We start from the raw sequence: 25,010 nt of genomic DNA on the forward strand, positions 1-25,010 counted from the left end.
AGATCAGGGGCCATGGAGTCATGTCAGGCTCCTCAAGTCCTGGCAAAACACAGCAGAGTGACCAAGACCTCCACTGCCAACCACCTGGAAAGGACTCACACATTTTCCATAGCCCCTGTCCACAGTAAGGTGTTCCCTGACCACTCAGGGGGCAATAAAAGGCAGGAAGGGCGTGCAGCACCTTCCTTGTCGTGAAGCAGATCTGAAGGAGGTGACAATGAATGCAGGCCAAGGGATCCTTTCAGGATGGCTCTCTGCACAAAGAGGCCTTTGCCGAGTCTCAGACAGCACAGCAGTTAAAGCAAGGCAGGGCACGTACCTGCGGTGCTCTCTTGCAGTTTTCAGAGGATGGGAGGGCCACGGTGGGCCTGGCTGGAGGAGCTGGTGCCTGCCTGCCCGCCTCCTTGGTCCTGAGGGAGCTGCCTGGACACGGGGGGAGCGCACTGCAAAGAGACACCAGGAGGAGGCGGCATGAGCACGGGGCAGGTTGGCCTCCCGTGTGCATCTGGGATCAAAGCTTCCCAGGCTGGCAGAAGAAGCGGGGGAGGTGGGGCCGTTTCCCATGGCAAGGGGGGATGAGCCCTGAGCCCCTTCAGGAGGATGGGAGAGGACTGCACCTCAGGTCTGCTGTAAGGGCAAGCAAAGTGATGCGGGCTGCACTCAGCATCTGCCGTCTTCCCCACTCAGAGGCCTGCAATGAGGCAAACAAGCTCATGAAAACCATATGGCACGTGCTGGGGACCTCCAGAGTCCCTACAGCCACAGTGTCCAAAGGGGATGGCTCTCCTGCATGGCTGCAACTTAAACCTGGAAAGCAAATGATGACACAGGCTTGAAGAGGGCTGACCCCACTGCAGCTCCCCAGCACTAGTCCTCCTGGCTGTCGTGTGAGGCGTGGCATCCCTCTCCCTTTGGGGCCATGCACGCCTTTTATTGGCAATCTCCCCCCAACACCAGAAAACTTGCCTCTCCGTGTCCTCTCCATCTGCACTTGGTTCTCTCTGCTGGCAATGACGGCAGGCTGGCTGCGAGAAATGTGATCACGATGCCCAGTCACTCCAGGAGAATACACACGCAGCCCAAACTCAGCATTAGTTAAACAGAAAGCAGTCCCTTCAGGACTGATCCCTGACTCGACGCCTAGTGTTGAGCCCCTACAACGTGTGCTCCTAAGCAGGAGCTGGCAAGCCACCCGCTCGCTCGAGGGCTGCAGAAGAACGGCACTCACTTTGGGAATGCATGGGGAACAAGCAGCTCAGCTCCAAGCTAACGGCCACAGTGCAGCAGCCCTCCCTCGCGCTTGCTGCTTGCCCTCAGCTCAGGGAAAAGGGATGCTCTTTGCAGCTCCCTGCCCAAAACTCCTCTCCGACGTGCTCCTGCTCTGCCTGTCAGCAAGGGTCCCCCAGCACAGCCCCGCTGCCTCCCGACCCCGCTCCTGGCTGTGCAGCAGATCTGAAGGGCTGTGCAGCAGATCTGAAGGGAAGCAGTAGGGAGCCCCTCAGCAGTGCCCAGCAGTGCCCAGGCCTCGCCGGGAAGTCCTGGCAATGCTGCTTTGCTGGGGTGACCTCCCTGTGCCATCAGCCTGCGTCACGTGAAGGTGTGTTATGACACCTGCAGGGAGGGGGCACAGCTGGGTAGAGAGGAAATAGGTTTCCCATCTTGTCCTGGGAATCAGCGATCCCCTTTTTCCCCAGTCCTTTTCCAAAAATCCCGACTGCCCCCTGCACCAGCATGTCTCTGCCACTGGCAGCCCGTCCGGGCAGATGGGGTTTAGGGGTGGGCTGCGGCTGGGCAGTTACGAGAGAGGGCATCGAATGCCTCTGGGATGCATCGGCCCCTCCAGCATGCTCCAACACTCCTCTCCGCTGCGTGTGGCTGCTGCGGCAGGAGTAGGATGGGCTTTACGGCACTGCTTTTGCCTGGGACGGAGTTAGTTTGCTCCACAGCAACCCAAATGGTGCCCTGTTTTGGATCCGTGACCAAAACAGTCCTGATAACACAATGCACTTTTAGCTGTTGATGAACAGGGCTTGCACAGCAGCAAGGCCTTCTCTGCCTCTCATGCTGACCCACCAGCAACTAGCCTGGGGGTGGGCAAGAAGCTGGGAGAGGACACAGACGGGACAGCTGACCCCAACTGACCAAAGGGATATCCCACACCATAGGACGTCGTGCTCAGCAATAAAAGTTGGGGAAAAATAGAGCAAGGTGTTGGGGGAAGGTCTGTTGAAGGTTTTCGCTTTTGTCCTTCCAAGTGACTGTTATGAGTGATGGAGCCCTGAACATAATGAGTAGCAAAAGGTGCAGTTGCTCTAAATTTTGGCATCTGCTGTCATCTCAGTTGGACAAAGGAATTTCCCAACAACCTCCAAGGAGATGCCCCTAGATGTTGCCCCGTCTCTCAGAGTTGCTCCCTTAGAGCTTGCAGTTCCCTGCACGTACCCTGGACCAACTCAGTACCTCCCATGTCACCAGGTGTTTGTGTCTGAGCAGCTCACCACTGCCCTCCACCTCCAGTCATTAGCAGCAGAGCCCAGACAAGGAGCTTCCATGAGGGCAGCTGTGTTGTGCACACCTGAGCTGAGGCAAGAGGAATCCCACCTCCTTTGACAGATTTGTGGTGTGCATGGGAGGGAACCGAGTCCCCTCCTGTCCCCAGGACTGAAAACACCAGAGGAGGTGCCTCAATTGACTCAGCTGAATCCCTTCCTTCCACAGGGGTAAAGGAGATCCCTCCCTGGCACTGTCCAAGTGTCCTGCCTAACAACGGGACAAGGCAAGGCAATTCTCATGCCCAGCTGCTTTCCTGGAAGGAGAAATGACACTGCTGGAAAGAAGCCTTTGGCCCCAGCTGAGGAAGGGAACATCAGTGATTCCTTCCGCAAAAGGAGCAAGGAGACAATTCTGAGAGAATGAGGTAACTTCAGAAGGCGGCCACCCAGCAACCAAGAAAACCAATAATGGTGGTCTCTTGATTTAGAGACCACCGACGAGAATGAAGCGATTGCACTTGGGCATTGGGTGATGGGCGGTACGTTCTGGGGAATCTATCTGTAAGGGTATAATTGGGGTGTGCAATCTGCAGTAGGGGTCCCTCCCTGGAGGCAACAGCTCGAGGTGCTCTGCGTGTCGGGTAAATAAACCACCGAGTTACTCAGCAGACTGGCGACTCATCTTCTGTGAGCGGAAACCTGGGGCTGAGCCCTGTTGGGGTGGCACACACATAATTCCTACCGCAGTCTCGCTGGCGGCTGCGTAATTTCTGAAACAACAAGCCAGAGGCTTCTCCTGCCCTAACACCTACTCAAACACAGATGACATTACAAGCAGCTGCACAAGCCAGGTCCTGCTCCTGCCCTCAGGCAGGCACCTCTTCAGGCACATGGGACAGCACAAGCACATGAAAAAGCCAGGTGTGACCTTCTACACTATCACCTACTCACCCAGCTGTGGCAGCACAAGCAGCTGCACAAGCCAGGGCCTTCTCCTGCCTTAAATCCTGCTCAGCCACCAGTGACCTCACAAGCACCTGCACAGCAGGAGCACCCTTACTGCCAACCCCCAAGATTTTGCCCCTCCATCCCTGTCTCCCACTTCCCCAGGCTCTCCCCTCTCCCAGGCACCTTTCTCACCTGCTCCATGACATCCCAACATCTCCGGCTGTCGCTGTGTTTGTGTGGCAGATGGTACCTCAGAAGCATTGTCCCAGCCACATCACCTGCATCTCCTTCTGCTCTCATCACTACTGCGCCAGCTGTCTGATGAGCTTTTGCACCTCATGCACCCTCTCATCCTGCCTCTCTTCTGCTCTTAAACCTGCAAGAGAAGTGACAGCCAGGCGGTGCCCCCTCTGTGGCATCTTACCAGCAGCTGCCTGAGATGCACAGCTGGTGGGAACTGTCACCATCAGCCCCAGCATGGCAGGAAGTCTTCTCTTGGCACAGCAACAGCTCTGGCCGTGCTTGGTGCGTACCATGCTTCCTGAAGGAGAACCACAGCACTCAGTGCCTCCTGGGAAGAGCTGATTTGAAGGCAGCTTTGCCGCAGGTCCCCAGGCTGCTCCAAGGGTTCTTCCTCTCCCCCAGCTCGGCCACAGGTCCCTCATCTAGCTCCTTCCAGCAGGATTTTGCAGAGCCTGTTCCAGCTGTGAGCACCGGGCCAAGGGCTCGGGGCACAAACAGCCCCCACCCCCCAAGGCCCAGCCCACAATGCGACTCTGTCCCCAAACTACTACACCTGCCAAACAGGCTCTCCCGCTACCGCAATGATCTTCCCTTTTAAGAAGAGCTTACGTAGTCGCACACCATGAGAGGGCGATTTGGGCTTCAGCCCCAGAACAAAAGAATTCCCATTACAGAATCTCAGCCAACACCTCCAGGAGCCTCTTGTCAGCGACCCACAAACACTGTGTTGCAAAGAAAGATGACAGCTAATACAAAGTATTATAATATAATATAATAACAAAGTATTATACTATGTATAATACAAAGTATATGAGAGCTAATACAAAGTATCTTCTACTGTCATTACCACCGGTCTGAAACATCTCCAAACCATCACTCACAGATGTCAACGTGGACATCTCTGCCTGACAAGAGACGACCGGCCCCAAAACTGGATCTTAGGGTGTCCTGGCTCTACTGAAGCCAAACCATTTAGAATAAGGATACAAACAAGTTTCAGAGAAAGCAGCATAGTTAGTGAAAGAGGTGAGAAATGTGATGTGTCTCAGCCACCCCTAATTTCACAGGAAGTTTCAAGAGTTTTTGTTTTTTTTCTTTTTTAATCACTGCCCAGCACAAGTGAAAAAGCACACACCCGCTCTTTCAAGGAGAACAGAAAACTACAAGAGTAGGACTGTCGAGATCTGAGCAGCTCAACCACTGCCACAGCATTTTCTGTCCCTATGAGCAGTCGTGCCCCATTCTGAGTGTCCTGGTTTGAGGTAAAACAGGACCAATTTTGTTTAGTAACTTCGCTTCTTAGCTGGGCCTCTTCTAACTCCTGAAGTTAACTGCATATTGTGCAGACAGTTCACTCTCTCAGAATGATAAGGCCATTTGTTTATAGCTGATGCCTGGGCATGGGATGCAGAGAGGCTCCTGCTTATACTTATTGCTATAACCCCCACGGCCAACCAACTTTGTCATTTGCCCTGTCGGAGGGTCAGAAGCAGAAAATCACAGTCGGGTCCCATCTGTAGGGAGGAGCGGACAGAACAGGTGACCCAAAACTGATCAACAGGGTATTCCATCCCACTACCTCATGCTCAGTATAAAAGGTGAGGGATCAAAGGGTCACGGGCTCTTCCTTCAATGGCCGACGTCTGAGGAGGACTCTGTTCGTCTGCCTGTGATCCCCATCCGTAATCCATTTCCGGAATCCAGTTCCCGTCCGTCACTGAGTCCAGCCTGGGACTGCCCCAGTGCCAGCCGGTGTTGTGATTGTCATCTCGGGAGCTTGATACAGTTTTGTATATATTTTTCATTATTGCTTTTTATTTTATTATTAATATTTCATTAAAGTAGTTTAGTTCCTTCTAAACTCATAAGTCTCTTTCCTCCTCTGCCTCTCTCTTTGAAGAGGGGTAGAGGGGAGCATCTGTCGGTCCCATCTTGGGTTCCCCAGGTCACCAGTAGTGGATTAAGGCCTAAACCACGACATTGAGCCACTCAGAAAGCACCCACAAGGACCATCTCACTCACCGCCTTAATCACATCACTCCGATCTTCAAAAAAGGCAAGAAGGAGAACCCAGGGAACTACAGACCAGTTAGTCTCACCTCTGTCCCTGGGAAAGTAATGGAGCGACTCATTCTGGATGTCATCTCCAAACACGTTGAGGAACAGCAAGTTATTGGAAGTGGTCAACATGGATTTACCAAGGGTAAATCATGCTTGGCCAATCTGATAGCTTTCTATGATGTTATAAGTGGTTGGCTGGATGAGGGGAGAGTCGTAGATGTCATCTACCTTGACTTTAGCAAGGCTTTTGACACTGTCTCCCATGACATCCTCATTAGGAAGCTGAGGAAGTATGGGCTAGATGAGGTGACAGCGAGGTGGATCGAGAGTTGGCTGCGGGACAGAACTCAGAGGGTTGTGATCAGCAGCACAGAGTCTAGTTGGAGGCCTGTAACCAGTGGTGTCCCCCAGGGGTCAATACTGGGTCCAATTTTGTTTAATATATTTATTAATGACCTGGATGAGGGGACAGAGTGTATCCTCAGCAAGTTTGCTGATGATACCAAACTGGGTGGGGAGGCTGACACCCCAGAGGGCCGTGCTGCCATCCAGCGTGACCTGGACAGGCTGGAGAGCTGGGCAGAGAAGAACCTAATGAGGTTCAACAAAAGCAAGTGCAAGGTCCTGCACCTGGGGAGGAAGAATGTAAAGCACCAGTATAGGTTAGGGGCGGACCTGCTGGGAAGTAGCTCTGAGGAGAAGGATCTGGGGGTCCTAGTAGACAGTAAATTATCCATGACCCAGCAATGTGCCCTTGTTGCCAAAAAGGCCAATGGAATCCTGGGCTGCATAGGGAAGAGTGTGGCCAGTAGGTCAAGGAGGTCATTCTCCCCCTCTGCTCTGCACTGGTGAGGCCACAACTGGAATACTGTGTCCAGTTTTGGGCTCCCCAGTTCAAGAGGGACAGGGAACTGCTGGAGCGAGTCCAGCGAAGGGCAACTAAGATGATGAAGGGATTGGAGCATCTCCCATATGAGGAAAGGCTGAGAGAGCTGGGACTCTTTAGCCTGGAGAAGAGAAGGCTGAGGGGAGACCTTATTATGCCATAGAGTATCTAAAGAGTGGGTTGAAGGAGGATGGAGCCAGGCTCTTTTCAATGGTTCCAAGTAACAGGACGAGGGGCAATGGGCACAAGTTAGAACACAGGAAGTTCCGTTCAAATACACGGAAACACTTCTTTACTGTGAGGGTGACAGAGCACTGGCCCAGGCTGCCCAGGGAGGTTGTGGAGTCCCCTTCCCTGGAGATTTTCAAGACCCACCTGGATGCAGTCCTGAGTCATGTGCTCTGGGCAATCTTGCTTTAGCAGGGGAGTTGGACTAGATGATCTCTAGAGGTCCCTTCCAACTCTGAAAACTCCGTGATTCCAATACAGAATTGCACAGGCATGAAAAATACCCCGTGATTCAACTTGTAGACACTGCAGTTAATCTAGTGAAGGGTTTTGTCTGATTTCTCTTCGCTAGACTTGAGAGTAACTTTCTGCAATAAAATGAGACCGCCTTCAGAGTTTAGGAAATCAGTCAAACAAATTATTTAAGTTGAGGTCACTCGGCTATCTTTTGTAAACAAACCTGTGACTTCACCTTCAGTGATGAGTGTCTACTCATCATGAGGGTTTAAGGGAGTGGTCAGAACAACACTGCATGTACGTGTCACTGAGCAGATTACTGTGCAGTGCGATGTTTGGCATCATAAGCACATACCAATATCTGAAGAATAAAAGGTGTGGAGTAGAGATCGTGGCTAGATTACAAAGATGCATATTTGTTCTATTAAGAAAGAATGCTGCATGACATTGGCACCTTTCTTATGGACTGGGGATGTTCACTATCTATCCCTTGAGTGTCTACAGCCCCTGTTCCAAAGTTTGTTTCCCGGGAAAGAAGTACCTCCTGAATTTGTGATTTCATCCCCAAATTCTGAGAATTTTTGAATGGTGGATCACATCATCTGAATAGTGGATCACATTTTAAACTTCATTGAATGAAAAAGAAGTGAATTGTACCACCATTGAAATATACAGCGAGGCAATTCACAGGGGTTAGAAAACATTGCCTCACTCACATCTGGGGACTACCAGTTCCAATATTTTGAGGATTAGCTGGAAGCTATTTCCAAAACTTGTCAACAACTCTTTTCTAACAATGTAATTGTTATTATAATACATCAGTTGTGATGTATACACTGCAAGAGTCCAAAAAACCCATTCTGCTTCCTTGTAAAAGAGAGAAAAATCTCTTTACAGTTCTCTTCCTCTTCGTCATCCTCTTCATCCTCCTCGTCGTTGAGGTTTATAATCAGTGGAGGGTGAACGGGTAGTAAAATATTCTTTTGATTTCTGAGTGATTGTTGATGATGGGCCGGAGGCAGAATCCCTTCTTGTACACCCTGTGGCAATGGGGCATCTGCAGACAAGAACATTATATTTATTTTATTTGGAGGGAACTAGAATATCAAGTCCAGGTTCAGACCAGCAGGTACAGTTTTTAAATCATTATATTGAAAGAATCATTAAATAGATAGATTGTGCCTTTTAGGAAAAATCTTCTGCGGAGGTTGACATCTTCCAACTACAAGAAAGTAGGAAAGACGCTCTCTTCCGAGAGCATCTCCCAACTACAGAGAGTAGGAAGAATCACGGGCACTCACTCCTCTGACTGGACAGATGAGGCAGTGCTGAATAAGGCCTTTTGAAAAGAGGAACACTTTGACCATTCTACGCTATTTTAAAAAGGCTGGCTGTCTCTTCCAGCTGGTGGATAGATTAATTTGAGGCAGAAATCTTCTTTCTTCCAATACCTTTTAAGATACTTACAGCTTAGGGAAACACACGATCAGTAATACCTGGGCTGAAGTGAGTGAGTTCAGGACCCCACCTGTGAAACTCGTTTAAACATGCTGAATAATAGCCAGGCCTGTATCGCTCCTCATGGCATCAGTTTTGGAGGATTTAGCAATGCTAAGATTACCTTTTTTTGGCTTGTAGACGTTCTTTTGCTATCAATTTTCTGAATCACAATTCTCTTTACTAAGTACAAAAATGTAGATTTTGAGAAAGAATATCAAGTTCACAAAAATAATTTGCACTTAATTAGAAGAAAATCAGAAAAGATATTCTTTTCCTTAGGAATTTATATCTACCCATAATATTTGCAGCAAAACCATTCCAGTACAGGGATAGCATTTTCTGAGAGCCAGGAAATGCAACGGACTGAAAATAAAAATGATGAAAAATGGTAAGTCTATTTGTGTTGGATATTATTAGCCCTGGGTAGTGTAAGCCAAATCAAACTTGAATTCGTTTAACAAGATTTCTAAGTATTAAAACAAATCAATGCACTTTTCGTATTTGCAATGTTATTGTGCAGCACACAAACTTTGAATTCATCCATATTGCAGTAAAAAGGAAAAGGCCTGCGTCCATTTTCTCTTTCTGATTGTTGGACGTTGCTCTTCTACAGGATGCCCTTGTCCGCAGTGCCTCTTAGGCACAGTCTCTGACTCACACCAGACCCAATGTCATGCCTATGTGGTGGGCACGGCAGCACCAGCTGCCTGGCGCCGACACGGGGGAAGTGGAAACTGCACTGGAAGCAGTATGGGCACTCACAGAAAGAGCACACGACCCCTTGCCGTGGGGTTAGTTAGGCTCAACATGCCCAGATATGACAGGCTACCCTTTCCTGGGGGAATTTCAGGAACTCAAGGTGTTTGCTTCTGACTAGAGGTCTCTCTGGAGTTCTCTGGTGACACCTGTCCACAGCTCTGGAGATAAGGCCCAGGAACAACTCTGGTTTAGTCCACTTCTTCATCTGTCTATGACACACCATGCCGACTCGCTGAAATGAGCAGTGCTGGTACAGGCAGGGCCGCAGCGGAACCCCTTTTTGGCAGCAAACCGGGCCTTTCTGGAGCTTTTCTGGGGCAGGAAAGGCTGGGCCAGTGCAGGGACACTCGCAGGGTGTTATCAGGATGGCTGCGACAAGCCAAGGGACAACACTCCAAGGTATGAGGGATGGGGCGCGAGCGAGGGCCCTCAGCCTCTTGCTCCAAGATGTGCTGGGTATACTGCAGCACACTCGTAGTCTTATGAAGAGGAGCCAGGGGCTCCTGAGGCAATAGGAGCCAATGGGGAAACACAGGTAAACACCTCAAAGGAAGGCCACCTGGAGAACAGCACAAAGGAACTGCAGCCACTCCAGCCACTAAGTCACCTTCAACGGGGACCCAGCTTAAGTGCCTCTATGCAAACGCACACAGCGTGGGGAGTAAACAAGAGGAGTTAGAGACGTGTGCACACCTCCAGGTCTATGATCTCATTGGCATCACAGAGACGTGGTGGGATGGCTCCTATGACTGGAGTGTTGGAATGGAGGGATACAGGCCCTTTAGGAAGGACAGGCAGGGGAAACAAGCAGGGGGTGTTGCCCTCTATGTCCATGACCACCTGGAGTGAGTGCATGGAGCTCCACCTAGGGATAGATGAGGAGCCGACAGAGAATTTATGAGTCAGGATTAAAGGGAACCGATCTTTGTCGGTGACATGGATAGTGGGATTGAGTGCGCCTTCAGCAAGTTTCTCATTGACACCAAGCTGCCTGGAGTGGTTGACACGCTGGAAGGAAGGGATGCCATCCAGAGGGACCTGGACAGGCTGGAGAGGTGGGCCCATGCCAACCTCATGCAGTTCAAACAAGGCCAAGTGCAGGGTCCTGCACCTGGGTCGGGGCAATCCCAAGCACAAATGCAGGCTGGGCAGAGAATGGATGGAGAGCAGCCCTGAGGAGAAGGACTTGGGGTTGCTGACTGACGAGAAGCTCAACATGAGCCGGCAACGTGTGCTCACAGCCCAGAAGGCCAACCATATCCTGGGCTGCATCAAAAGAAGCGTGGCCAGCAGGGCGAGGGAGGGGATTCTGCCCCTCTATTCCATTCTTCTGAGACCCCACCTGGACTATTGTGTCCAGCTCTGGATGCCTCCACATAAGAAGGACATGGACCTGTTGGAGCGGGTCCAGAGGAGGGCCACAAAGATGATCAGAGCACCTCTGCTGGGAGGACAGGCTGAGAGAGTTGGGGGTGTTCAGCCTGGAGAAGAGAAGGCTCGGGGGAGACCTTATAGCAGCTTTCCAGCATCTGAAGGGGGCCTACAAGAAGGCTGGAGAGGGACTTTTTACAAGGGCATGTAGTGATAGGATGAGGGGTAATGGCTTCAAACTGGAAGAGGGGAGATTTAGATTAGACATGAGGAAGAAATTTTTCACTCTGAGGTTGCTGAGCACTGGCCCAGGTTGCCCAGAGAAGTTGTGGATGCCTCATCCCTGGAGGTGTTCAAGGCCAGGGTGCATGGAGCTTTGAGCAACCTGGTCTAGTGGGAGGTGTCCCTGCCCATGGCAGGGGACTTGGAACAGGATTATCTTTAAGGTCCTTTCCAACCTAAACTATTATATTATTCTATGGTTCGATGACTTGCTCTCACTTTGGCTTCCCCCGATTTCTGACATCTGTCTTGGTTCCCTGCCCTGGAGTCTTACCCCGTTCCAGGTTCCGGCTGTCTACTAGGACTCCTGGTAGACAAGAGCTCTTCTTAGAATGGACTGAGGGAAAAATCCCAAATTATAATTTTTTTTTTCCATAAATACTCTGATTTTCAGATATTATACTGCCTTGTACACTAGTACTGTACTTCAATAGCCTGCATCCAGTGTTCAAGCCTGAAAAATTTATTCGAAACGATGAACTGGAAGTACACCTGCACACACAGCATTGTAATCTGATGTTATCTGTCTGAGGGGGGTCTCATCCATCTCACGTGTTGTGCTCTGTCAACAGATATTGCTACTCGTGGCCCTACCAACCTCCTCCCACCACCACACACACTACTTTTCATTTCTCTTACATCATCACCTGCCTACTCACCACTTTTACTACTAGAAGGATTTGATCTAGCAAATACCCAAGTAAAGCAACACTTTTACTCTGTGGACCTTGGCAACCTAAATTGCTGTTTGCGAGTTCATCTTTCATGTCACTGACACTTAGGAAGATCCCTAAAATGACAGCTAAAAAAATCATACGCAACCCTATTCAAATGCCAATTTCCTTTCTTTGCCTTCAACTTGCTGGGATAGCAGATCATACCTGATTTCTTTGCCATGGTGCACATCTTGACCTTAACATATACTACATAAGCACAGGAAGTAAGCACTAGGAGGACATTCTCCTGCATCTACTTACTCTCACGAACAAATTGTTGAGAATATGTTTCTACTCAGTGTTGCTAGGTGGCAAAAAAAGTCCATTTATATAACGAGGTTTGCTATGATGGAATGCACAAGTGATCCTCAGACAGCCTGAGGGTTGTCTTTCCCAGAAACAGGAGATGTTGCTGTTCTTCTGCTGCAGGAGAAAACAGTTTTCAGGTATTGTATATACAACAATAAAAAATGACTAAACGGATCAATACGGGGTGTGCTGCTGTGAACACAGCCAAGAGTTTTTTTCACAGCGACAGAATCTGCACCTGGAACCCCCATGAGGAAAAGGACTTTGTGGGTAAGTCACGCTAGATTCCCATGCTCTAGTCGTTGCCTGAAATGTGAACGTCCTCTTTTAAAAATTCTTGGTTTTAATTAACGGGGGAGGTGATTCAGTAGTCCAGGTATAACAGTATTATGGTGACAAATAGACACTTGGGTTTGTATCCTGGGTATGAACAACATCCCAGCTGACATCTGTAAGTGCCAAGTTGCCGGTTATTTCTTAACGGGTTTCTGCGTAATTTTTTAGAGGAAAACAAAGTCACATTTGAAAATATTTGAATATTTGAAGGTCAGTTTCACCCAGTTCCAGACATTAACAGCTGGCTCTAGGAGCAGCATCTCAAAACCACGCCGCTTTTGGTCTCTAGTCAGTACGACTGGGCCATCCCCTGAGACATGATGGGGTCTGGAGCCAAAGGCCATCACCCAGGTATTAACACCTAAATCCCCAGTGCTGAAATGGATGCAATGACAGAGAGCCCTACACCCACCCCCGGATTTTCACCAGGTGCAATATAAATGTTTCTTTGAAGAACAAACCTGTTTTGAAGGACTTTGTGTTAAATAACGGATTTTGCAGAAATTCAGGTAGTTGCTATAAGCAGAAATTACAAACATGGACTATTTATTCAGAATCAATATAATGTTGGTTCAATAAGAAAGTGATGAGTTATCCTCATGTGCGGTTTTTAACTTGTGTGTTCTTTGGGTATGTGAGCAGAGTTCCCAGGAGAAATTGCCCATTGTTTAGATGATCATTAGCTCTTCTCACCACTTCCAAAGATCAGATATTTGATCTACAGATGCTGCCATAACCCAGGCAGAGTGACATATCAACTTCTAACTTTACACAATAAACCTCCCTTTCAACATGACATGTCAAGAAAATCAAGGATACAAACCACTCTAAAATCTACAGCATCTACCTGTGCATAGCGGCAATAAAAATGGAAATAGCAGTCATTCCCAGCTGTGGCCATTTTCCCCTTTTGTGCTTCTCCTCCACTCTCTTAATACTGCCAGCACATACATGAAAACATTAAAGCTATCAACAGTCAGGCAAACCGTGTTCTCATCCTGAAAGCAATACTTTTCTTCCAAAAACTAAACTATATTTTCTGCCAAAATTATTTTGCCCCTTCACCGAACACCTTTAAACCTCCAAATGGTTTAGCAGTACTGATGATCAAGGTCCAGGTCACGGGAATACTCACTGGTGCTGTTTAATTCAATCCCACAGATGCTGCCGAAAGCTCACCCTCAGACAGCATCCCACGCTAACATACGCAGGGGCGGTTTCTTCACACTGCCTCAATGATAGAAGAGGGGCTCAGTATCTCCAGAATACAGCCTAGAGAGCATCTGGCGTCAAGACAAGTGTTCACTTGTAATTAATTTTTTCCATTACTGTGACAAACAGGTAGAAGAGGTGTGTGGGTTTTTTTTTGTTTGCTTGTAAACTTCTTACTTTTAAATAAAAAAGGGAACAAAAGACATCAAGTATCTACAAAGACACAGGCCTGTAAAAACTACGTAAAAACTAGTAACAACTACGCCTCCTTGAACCCTTGAAAAGCAGGCGAGAACAGCGAGTTGGAGCTCACGCTGCTGCTAACAGGGACTTTCTCCCGCCCTGTGGCACCTGCATCCCCTGCGTGTGTCCCTCTGCCTGGGCGTTGCTGGGGAGACCCCCCAATTCGCGAGGTATTGAGATCACATTTGTTCTTTGTCTTCCGTGGTCTTGTGGTCGTTCCTGCGTCCTGCCCGAGTCGGCTCACACAGAAGCCTTTTGATTGTATCCCTTTCCTTAACGTGTGACCAATGCTGTATTATTGATCATTTTTAGTAATCTGTGGAAACAGGGGGAGACATTGCAGTCCCTCCTGGCACCAGCTGCGGTGCAGCCGCACAACACTGGGGTGCCCCCATGGGGAATGTTAAAGAAATAGAGACCAACGTTTTATCCCTGGTGCTGTGGTTCCTCCTCCCGTCCCGCGGCTGGGGCTGTGCCCCTCTCAGTGCCCGACCCAGTGGGACAGGCTGGCACTGCTGGCACCCACCAACCTGGGGGGGTGGTGGTGTCGGGGGAGCTGGGTGGGCTGGGGAAACGGAGGAAGCACCTCTTGAAACCAGCTCAGCCCTCTCCAGCCACAAAACCCTCCCCAGAGGCACCAGAGGGGACCCCCAGATCCTTGAAGGGCTGCCCCAGACTCCCTCTGGCCTGCAAGACTCCCCCCCAGGACCCCATAAGGGCAGCCCAGGACCTCTTACAGTCAGCCCAGTGGCGTCCCAAATCTGGGTTCTTTACCTGCTGGGCAAGCCAATAACACACAGAGCAGAGGTATTTCTAATTTTATGCCATTAATGTGCAGAAATGGGTGCTTGTCCCAAAACAGGAGCGCTCACACCTTAGTTCCAAAAGTCCACTTTTACACATTGATTATTACATATTCAAACAATTAATACATAGTCACTGTTATTCCCTCTAATGATTGGGTAAATGAGTAAATGAGTGTGCAGACTCTGTCTTCTTTTTCCTTCTTTTTAATAGGTGGTATCATTTGGGGAGGTGGTCAATGAGCCGGTGGTCACCATCTCCCCCCTGGCCGGAACCACCTTTTACCTGCTTTTCCTCTGATCTTGGCAGTTCCAAGTGGGTTTCTGGGTTTGCTGACCAGGCCTACAGTTCGTCGCTCTCTTGATAGGAATACCCTGCTTATCGACAGTGCTACACTGTCTGCTGGGTAGTTCCTTAACTGAATCATAGAGAAATCGTGTCTACTAAATATTTCCCTATATTGAGAGTAGGTAAATAACTAGTGTTGGGGCAGTATACAGGACTTGAGCAGCAGCAGGTTTCCTTTATTGCTTCAATTACATTTTCCATTTAATTTTCCTAGTATATGTCGATTTTACTACAACAATTCCCCCCCTTGAGACTTAGCCAAGTCTTTCTGTACTTCAGTGAGCCTCATTTCCTATCCCGTATCACTAATACATAAGGTTGAGATAATTGCTTGATAACGATACTCTTAAGACATCCAAACAAAACACAAACAAAAATCACTACGATCACAAAAATGATTGGGTTTTGCAATAGGCTTTGCAGCCATGTGGTCCGGGCAAACTCAAATCCAAGCAAGATCTCGTTCAACCATCCGACTTCTATTGCCTCTCATAGATTTCTGCCATCCAAGCAGGAGGCAAATTAATTTTTCCTATCTTCTCTTTTGACTGATTCCCTGTCCAGTCCATACACCAAGGAGTAGATTGGACGTAATGCCATTCTCCGTGTTCTGCAGTCTTCCACACTGAAGGGAACTGCATTCCCCGAGGGAATCGATCACATGGTCCTGTTTGCTTAACCAATACAGGTTGCTGGGTCTCGTTAATATGCCAACACCAATTTTCAGAATCATTCCCCAGAACCTTCCATTTCCCTAATCCAAATTCCCTTTCCTTTTTCAAATTAAATCTTAATATTCCGGTTCCATTCATGAAGATGGTATCAAAGGTCCAATTCAAAGCGAGGGTTCAAATTCCCTGCTCCAAAGGAGAGTTTGCTGTCTTTGGTAAAGGCAGACATGCTGTAATTGAACCCATGTTGGGGATTTTACTACAGCACCAGGACACCGCAGCGGACACGCAGTGTCCTCAAGGGCCCATCCAGCACAAACCAGGACACCATAAAAGGACCCCCAGCACCATCAGGGGACCCCCAGACCCGAAGATGCCTCTGTTTTGGGTAGCGCTTCCAGGAGATGCGGTTTCTCAGCCCCAGCCTGAGACCTGCACCAGCCAGTGAGAACCATGCTGTTGTGGGTTTGCAACCACCAGTCCCCATGTGCCACCCTGTTTGGGGTGCCAAACTCGGATTCCAAAGCCACAGGCGCAGATGCTGGCAGCCAGCTGCCTACTCGCAAGGACCCATGTGCCAGCGCCCCGTCTCAGAGCAGCTACGACATCCTTCTGGGGAAGGACGCCATGGAGAGAACCCCGAGATCCACCAGCAACTGGAAAACTACATCCTGGAGCCCCTCTGCAAGCGCAGCACCAGCCGCTGCACTGGTGGCAGAACAATGAGCATCGCTTCCCGGCCGCGGGGCGGCTGAGCCGGCAGTACCTCGCCATCCCCATCCACCGCCCTCCTGCCAGACCAGGCCTTCGCTGCCAGGGAAGGTGCCCTGGAGCATGGGCGCGCTGTCCTGGTGCCAGAGAATCTGGTCCAGATTCTGTTTATGCGTCAGAACTTTGAGGTTTTTGAAGCCATACGGAACAGCAGCAAGACTTGCAGCAGCAATCCGCACGTGGAGCCCTTCCGTGGGGCAGCGGTGGTTTAAATCCACCCGCGGGGCTTTTGGACCTGTATTTCAATACCGTGCCAGGTATTTTCCCCAAATTCCCACCTTTTGGCATCGCTTTGGCAGCACCCGCAGCGAGGAGCGGGCTTAGGGAGGAGGTGTGAACACACCGCCGCTTCTTTGATTTTCAGTTTTTTTTACGAACAAGTGATGAGGAGCAAAAGGAGAATGTGCTGTTAATGTTAATTACCTAATCTAACTCTACTAAACATGTTTATACTTCAGCTCCCGGGTTTCCTTGTTTTACCCGATTCCCTTTTCCGGGTGGGGAGGCCTCATCGGGTAATAGAATGATTGCCTAAAGGAAAATAAATTATGGGTCTCTCCAGCCATAACAGCACCACCAACCAAGCGGAACGAGTTTTAATTGCTTAAATTATTTACGGCACAAACAGCAAGATCAGTCCCAGAAATTTTACATTCACCAACCCAATTTAATAAGTTAAAGACATAAAATGTGTTGCAGTTGATTGCATGCTGTGGATTGCATGCTCTTGATTGCAGAAGCCGGGGCAGTCACAATTATGCCATGGGGGGTGATGATGTTGTTGTTCCTCCTCCTCTCCGATTGCGCTTCCTCCTCCTGGGAGGTGCCTTCCTCCTCGATGGTGGCCGGAAGCGGCTCTGTGGCATCCCACGGCAAGCTGAGCAGCTATCCGCCTCGCTGCGCCGGCTGCTCCCTGGCAGGCAGATGCACTTGTGCTCCACGTCGTTCTCCCGTGGGCTTACAGCCATGCGCTGAGTGCCGTTCATCGCGGAAGCGAGGTCACTCGCACCTGTGCCATGAGGAGTGACGTTCCTCCTCCGCTGCTTGCGCTTTCTCCTCCTGGCAGGTGCCTTCCTCCTCCCTGGTTGCAGGGAGTGGCTCTGTGGCGTCCCATGCCAAAGTGGACGGCCATCTGCCTCACTGCTCTGGCTGTTCCCTGGCAGGCAGATGCGCTTGGGCTCCACGCTGTCTCCTGGTGAGCTTATGGTCAAGTGCTGCATGCCTCTGATTATAGAATCGAGGTCATCCGCGCTTGTGCCATCAGGAGTGGTGTGCCGCCTCTGCTTCCTCCTCCTGGGATGAGCCTGCCTCCTCTGCGGTTGCGGGGAGCGGCTCTGCGGCGTTCCACACAAAGGTGGGCAGCCATGTGCCTCGCTGCTCCAGCTCCTCTTCCTTCCAAGCATGCTTGGCATCCGAGGGCCTGGAAGCTCGGCAAACTGTGGGTCAGCTGCAGGGACCCCTGCTTTTATAGGTCCCCAAGAACAGGCAGTGTGAGGTGGCTGATGACATCAGGAAGCCATTGTGATGTTGATTGGGACTGTGGCTGATGCGTGTGGCCAAATAGGGTATGTTTGGGCGGGGGGGGGCTGTGGCCTGAAACATGCCCAAATGTGGGAAGAGGAGGAGGGTCGAGGGGGCCGAAAGCCTCTTTCCTGGGGCTCACTCCTGCCCGCCATGTTGCTTGCCCGAGAGGGCAACAGTGTTCCAGGAGGGCTGGGGGTCCTCAGTGCCCTCCCACCGACCCAGTGCCCTGCAAGTGGCAAAGCCCCCCATGCTTGATAGTGGCTCTTCATCTGAAGTAAGGGCCTGGGTGGTAGTGTGACAGGCCGCCTTCCACAAGGTTGTGGCTGTCGCTGCCCATCTGGGGAAGGCAGGACAGCTCACCTTTGAAGAACCACAGAAGCATAGAGGTTGGTAGAGACGCTTGGAGGTCTTCAGTCCAAGCTTCTGCTCAGAGCAGCCCCAGCTGGATCCCGTTGCTTGGGACTTAGTTCAGTGATGTTTGGGTACCCTCAAGGACAGGCTTCACAACCCCTCTGGGTCCTTGTGCTGTGTCTGAGGAGCCTCATGGTGACAATCTTTTCATTTTGTCTAGCTGGGATTTCTTCTGGGCCTAGTGCCACTTGTTCAGCTGTAGTCACCAGCTGGGTCCACCCTGAGCCTCCTCTTCTTGATGCAGACCAGAGGCAGCTCCCTCTGTCTGCCTCTTGTGTGCCCCTCACCATCCCAAAGGTTTTGGGCTGGGCCCACAGCAAGTCTTTTCTTGGGCTGTGGAAACCAGGAGGGGGACAGAAGTGTCCAGATGAAGTTTCCCAAGTGCCAAAGAAGAGAGGAGGCATTTCAATTGCATTTTCTGGTGTCGTTTTATTGTCTGGGTTTTTTTTTAATGGATTATTGCCCAGTCTTCTTCCATGTTGTCAGTCACTTCTGTTGCTCTTTTCCTTAAAATGTGTTCATGTGAAGCACTGGGGCATTTGGATACAATGAAGGAAGTCTGTCCCTTTGTGTCCTTTGCCATTGATTTGTGAGGAGAGGAGCAAAGGGGAAGGAAGAGGAGGACAATCAGCAAATGGTTGCGGTAGCTCAAGAAATCCCTTAACTTGAAGCTGTTATCCAGCAACCTAATCAAACCAAGACCTTTTCCCATTGCAGTTTCTCTCATGGGACCTGTGTTGTGCTTTTTATCGTCTGGACTCTAAGTAGCTATAGATTTTATAAATATTTTTCCAGCTCCCCCCGGTGATGAGTTTGCAAAGAGAGTGACAGTTCCCTGTTCATGCAGATTGATTTCTGAGGTGCATTGGGGTAAGGACAGTTTTCCAGCCTATTTGGAGCCAAGTGTTGAATCTGACTGGGGCCAGTAGGTGGAGGGAGGTCATTCTTCCCCTCTACTCTGCACTGGTGAGGCCACAACTGGAATAATGTGTCCAGTTCTGGGCTCCCCACTTCAAGAGAGACGGGGAACTACTAGAGAGAGTCCATGTCCTGGTTTGAGGTAAAACAGAACCAATTTTGTTCAGTAACTTCGCTTCTTAGCTGGGCCTCTTCTAACTACTGAAATTAACTGCATATTGTGCAGACAATGTTCACTCTCTCAGAGTGATAAGACCAATGTTTATAGCTGATGCCCAGGCATGGCATGCAGAGAGGCTCCTGCTTACACTTATTGCCATAACAGCCAAGGCCAACCAACATTGTCATTTGCCACGTTGGAGGGTCGGAAGCGAAAAAGCATAGTGGGGTCCCACCTGGAGGGAGGAGCGGACAGGACAGGTGACCCAAAACTGACCAACAGGGTATTCCATCCCATCTGCCTCATGCTCAGTAGAAAAGCTGAGGGATCAAAGGGTCACGCGTTCTTCCTTCAATGGCCGACGTCTGAGGAGGACTCTGTTTGTCTGCCTGTGATCCCAATCCTGACTCCAGATCCGGAATCCAGTTCCCGTCCGTCACTGAGTCCAGCCTGGGACTGCCCCAGTGCCAGCCGGTGACGTGATTGTCATCTCGGGAGCTTGATACGGTTTTGTATATATTTTTCATTATTTCTTTTTGTTTTATTATTAATATTTCATTAAAGTAGTTTAGTTTCTTCTAAACTCGTAAGTCTCTTTTTCCTCCTCTGCCTCTCTCTTTGTAGAGGGGTAGAGGGGAGCATCTGTCGGTCCCGTCTGGGGTCCCTCGGTCCCCAGTGGTGGATTTGGCCTAAACCACGACATACCCAAAGAACACACAAGTTAAAAACCGCACATGAGGATAACTCATCACTTTCTTATTGAACCAACATTATATTGATTCTGAATAAATAGTCCATGTTTGTAATTTCTGCTTATAGCAACTACCTGAATTTCTGCAAAATCCGTTATTTAACACAAAGTCCTTCAAAACAGGTTTGTTCTTTAAAGAAACATTTATATTGCACCTGGTGAAAATCCGGATGTGGGTGTAGGGCTCTCTGTCATTGCATCCATTTCAGCACTGGGGATTTAGGTGTTAATACCTGGGTGATGGCCTTTGGCTCCAGACCCCATCATGTCTCAGGGGATGGCCCAGTCGTACTGACTAGAGACCAAAAGCGGCGTGGTTTTGAGATGCTGCTCCTAGAGCCAGCTGTTAATGTCTGGAACTGGGTGAAACTGACCTTCAAATATTCAGATATTTTCAAATGTGACTTTGTTTTCCTCTAAAAAATTACGCAGAAACCCGTTAAGAAATAACCGGCAACTTGGCACTTACAGATGTCAGCTGGGATGTTGTTCATACCCAGGATACAAACCCAAGTGTCTATTTGTCACCATAATACTGTTATACCTGGACTACTGAATCACCTCCCCTGTTAATTAAAACCAAGAATTTTTAATCTGCTATGCCAGCAAGTTGAAGGCAAAGAAAGGAATTGTATTGGCATTTGAATAGGGTTGCGTATGATTTTTTTTAGCTGTCATTTTAGGGATCTTCCTAAGTGTCAGTGACATGAAAGATGAACTCGCAAACAGCAATTGAGGTTGCCAAGGTCCACAGAGTAAAAGTGTTGCTTTACTTGGGTATTTGCTAGATCAAATCTTTCTTGTAGTAAAAGTGGTGAGTAGGCAGGTGATGATGTAAGAGAAACGAAAAGTAGTGTGTGTGGTGGTGGGAGGAGGTTGGTAGGGCCACGAGTAGCAATATCTGTTGACAGAGCACAACATGTGAGATGGATGAGACTCCCCTCAGACAGATAACATCAGATTACAATGCTGTGTGTGCAGGTGTACTTCCAGTTCATCGTTTCGAATAAATTTTTCAGGCTTGAACACTGGATGCAGGCTATTGAAGTACAGTACTAGTGTACAAGGCAGTATAATATCTGAAAATCAGAGTATTTATGGAAAAAAAAAATTATAATTTGGGATTTTTCCCTCAGTCCATTCTAAGAAGAGCTCTTGTCTACCAGGAGTCCTAGTAGACAGCCGGAACCTGGAACGGGGTAAGACTCCAGGGCAGGGAACCAAGACAGATGTCAGAAATCGGGGGAAGCCAAAGTGAGAGCAAGTCATCGAACCATAGAATAATATAATAGTTTAGGTTGGAAAGGACCTTAAAGATAATCCTGTTCCAAGTCCCCTGCCATGGGCAGGGACAACTCCCACTAGACCAGGTTGCTCAAAGCTCCATGCACCCTGGCCTTGAACACCTCCAGGGATGAGGCATCCACAACTTCTCTGGGCAACCTGGGCCAGTGCTCAGCAACCTCAGAGTGAAAAATTTCTTCCTCATGTCTAATCTAAATCTCCCCTCTTCCAGTTTGAAGCCATTACCTCTCATTCTATCACTACATGCCCTTGTAAAAGTCCCTCTCCAGCCTTCTTACAAGAAGGCCCCCTTCAGATGCTGGAAAGCTGCTATAAGGTCTCCCCCGAGCCTTCTCTTCTCCAGGCTGAACACCCCCAACTCTCTCAGCCTGTTCTCCCAGCAGAGGTGCTCTGATCATCTTCATGGCCCTCCTCTGGACCCGCTCCAACAGGTCCATGTCCTTCTTATGTGGAGGCATCCAGAGCTGGACACAATAGTCCAGGTGGGGTCTCAGAAGAATGGAGTAGAGGGGCAGAATCCCCTCCCTCGCCCTGCTGGCCACGCTTCTTTTGATGCAGCCCAGGATATGGTTGGCCTTCTGGGCTGTGAGCACACGTTGCCGGCTCATGTTGAGCTTCTCGTCGGTCAGCAACCCCAAGTCCTTCTCCTCAGGGCTGCTCTCCATCCATTCTCTGCCCAGCCTGCATTTGTGCTTGGGATTGCCCCGACCCAGGTGCAGGACCCTGCACTTGGCCTTGTTGAACTGCATGAGGTTGGCGTGGGCCCACCTCTCCAGCCTGTCCAGGTCCCTCTGGATGGCATCCCTTCCTTCCAGCGTGTCAACCACTCCAGGCAGCTTGGTGTCAATGGGAAACTTGCTGAAGGCGCACTCAATCCCACTATCCATGTCACCGACAAAGATCGGTTCCCTTTAATCCTGACTCATAAATTCTCTGTCGGCTCCTCATCTATCCCTAGGTGGAGCTCCATGCACTCACTCCAGGTGGTCATGGACATAGAGGGCAACACCCCCTGCTTGTTTCCCCTGCCTGTCCTTCCTAAAGGACCTGTATCCCTCTATTCCAACACTCCAGTCATAGGCGCCATCCCACCACGTCTCTGTGATGCCAATGAGATCATAGACCTGGAGGTGTGCACACGTCTCTAACTCCTCTTGTTTACTCCCCACGCTGTGTGCGTTTGCATAGAGGCACTTAAGCTGGGTCCCCGTTGAAGGTGACTTAGTGGCTGGAGTGGCTGCAGTTCCTTTGTGCTGTTCTCCAGGTGGCCTTCCTTTGAGGTGTTTACCTGTGTTTCCCCATTGGCTCCTATTGCCTCAGGAGCCCCTGGCTCCTCTTCATAAGACTACGAGTGTGCTGCAGTATACCCAGCACATCTTGGAGCAAGAGGCTGAGGGCCCTCACTCGCGCCCCATCCCTCATACCTTGGAGTGTCGTCCCTTGGCTTGTCAAAGCCAAGCCTGAAAACACCCTGCGAGTGTCCCTGCACTGGCCCAGCCTTTCCTGCCCCAGAAAAGCTCCAGAAAGGCCCGGTTTGCGGCCAAAAAGGGGTTCCGCTGCGGCCCTGCCTGTACCAGCACTGCTCATTTCAGCGAGTCGGCATGGCGTGTCATAGATGGATGAAGAAGTGGACTAAACCAGAGTTGTTCCTGGGCCTTATCTCCAGAGCTGTGGACAGGTGTCACCAGAGAACTCCAGAGAGACCTCTAGTCAGAAGCAAACACCTTGAGTTCCTGAAATTCCCCCAGGAAAGGGTAGCCTGTCATATCTGGGCATGTTGAGCCTAACTAACCCCATGGCAAGGGGTCGTGTGCTCTTTCTGTGAGTGCCCATACTGCTTTCAGTGCAGTTTCCACTTCCCCCGTGTCGGCGCCAGGCAGCTGGTGCTGCCGTGCCCACCACATAGGCATGACATTGGGTCTGGTGTGAGTCAGAGACTGTGCCTAAGAGGCACTGCGGACAAGGGCATCCTGTAGAAGAGCAACGTCCAACAATCAGAAAGAGAAAATGGACGCAGGCCTTTTCCTTTTTACTGCAATATGGATGAATTCAAAGTTCGTGTGCTGCACAATAACATTGCAAATACGAAAAGTGCATTGATTTGTTTTAATACTTAGAAATCTTGTTAAACGAATTCAAGTTTGGTTTGGCTTACACTACCCAGGGCTAATAATATCCTATTCTGGACACTGACAAAGGCTCTATCAAGGTAAAGTGTTGTATCTTACATTCTCTGGCATGAAATACAACAAATCTGATCTGCAGGAGTGTTATTGAAATGGGTTTGCTAGGATACGCATGCTGCTCCTAGGCAAGCAAGAGATGCGGAAGAATAACAGCAAGTGGAATAACAGAAAATGCCCACGCTTCATCTTATTTCTTTGATATTTTTAATATAATGCACAGAATCCTGATTGTATATAGAGCTGAAAATTGGTCAGCTTGAACAACACAAATAGACTTACCATTTTTCATCATTTTTATTTTCAGTCCGTTGCATCTTTGTAAAAGTGTTTCAGAATGAGGTATTCAACCGCCGCCTGGACACGGCCCTGGGCAGCCCACTGCAGGTGGCCCTGCTGGAGCAGCGGGGCTGGCCCAGACGACCTCCGGTGATTGGGGAAGGCCTTCCTCTTCATTGCGATTCTGTGATTCTGAAATTGGTGCTGGGAGGGACAAGCGGTGCAGTACACTGGAAAGCGTCTTGTTCATGACTGCCTCCCTCTGTCGGGAAGGCTGCGTGTGTCTTCTGTACCGAGACGCTCGGCACCTACGTCTGTCTGTCCAGGTGCTCCAAGCGAGGTGAAAAAGAGCATAGTGTCAAAAGTGACTTTAGGAACTTTTGCGAGCTTTGCCACGTAGGATGGGGATTGCCACTCTGGAATGAAAGCGCAGTCGCGTTAGGGAATAAGCGTAGGGGGCAGCGGGGTCACGTGGCTCCAGTGTCAAATTCTGATCTGTGGTGTTTGCTTTGTTGTTTCTGGTGGTGTTTTTTCTGTTTGTTTGCTTGTTTTTTAAAGGGAAATCAAAGCTATGGTCTGCATCAGGTACAGGACCTTAGCTGTTGGGGTCTGTTGGGACAGAGAGCTGAAATTCTGTCTTCTGCTCACCTCTGCTGTAGATTTGTGCTTGCAGAGCATCTGCACAAACTCGGCAAGACAATCTGTAGGCTGCACTTGAGTGAAATGAGACCGCCTCTGTTACGCTTGTGGCTTTCTAGAGTAAAACTTACAGTTTGGGTTAAATGGAGGGGTTTTGCCTAAAACATCGGGGGGAGGCTTTCTGCCTACGTGGGAAAGACCCAAGCCAGTGGTCCTCACTAATCACCTGCTGACTCACTCACTAAATCCTCTTTCCGCAGGAGTAAAATACGGCAAAATACGAATTCACTGAAGCTGACTACTAAGGCGCAGAAAGTGACCTTTCCATCTACTGCTCCTCCAGTCCTTGTGACTTGCTTGCTGTTGTTCTGGGGAAAATGTCACTGAACCAGTCCTTAATAAGAATACATTAATATTATTAAT

The 25,010-nt window shown here is 49.5% G+C and overlaps 1 protein-coding gene across 1 annotated transcript in view; it reads right to left on the minus strand.

Annotated features, from left to right (window-relative positions):
• LOC309684911 (E3 ubiquitin-protein ligase TRIM36-like) overlaps positions 1 to 24,198 on the minus strand; it is a gene marked incomplete at both ends in the record, with an annotated part of 82,849 nt that extends 58,651 nt beyond the window's left edge. The window contains 1 exon segment of the mRNA XM_082500749.1: positions 24,178 to 24,198. Within this exon segment, the coding sequence (XP_082356875.1) occupies positions 24,178 to 24,198 (21 nt within the window).
• Positions 24,199 to 25,010: the final 812 nt, after the last annotated feature.

Source organism: Vanellus vanellus, assembly GCF_965231255.1.
Source record: "Vanellus vanellus genome assembly, contig: HAP1_SCAFFOLD_40, whole genome shotgun sequence".
Taxonomy (NCBI): domain Eukaryota; kingdom Metazoa; phylum Chordata; class Aves; order Charadriiformes; family Charadriidae; genus Vanellus; species Vanellus vanellus.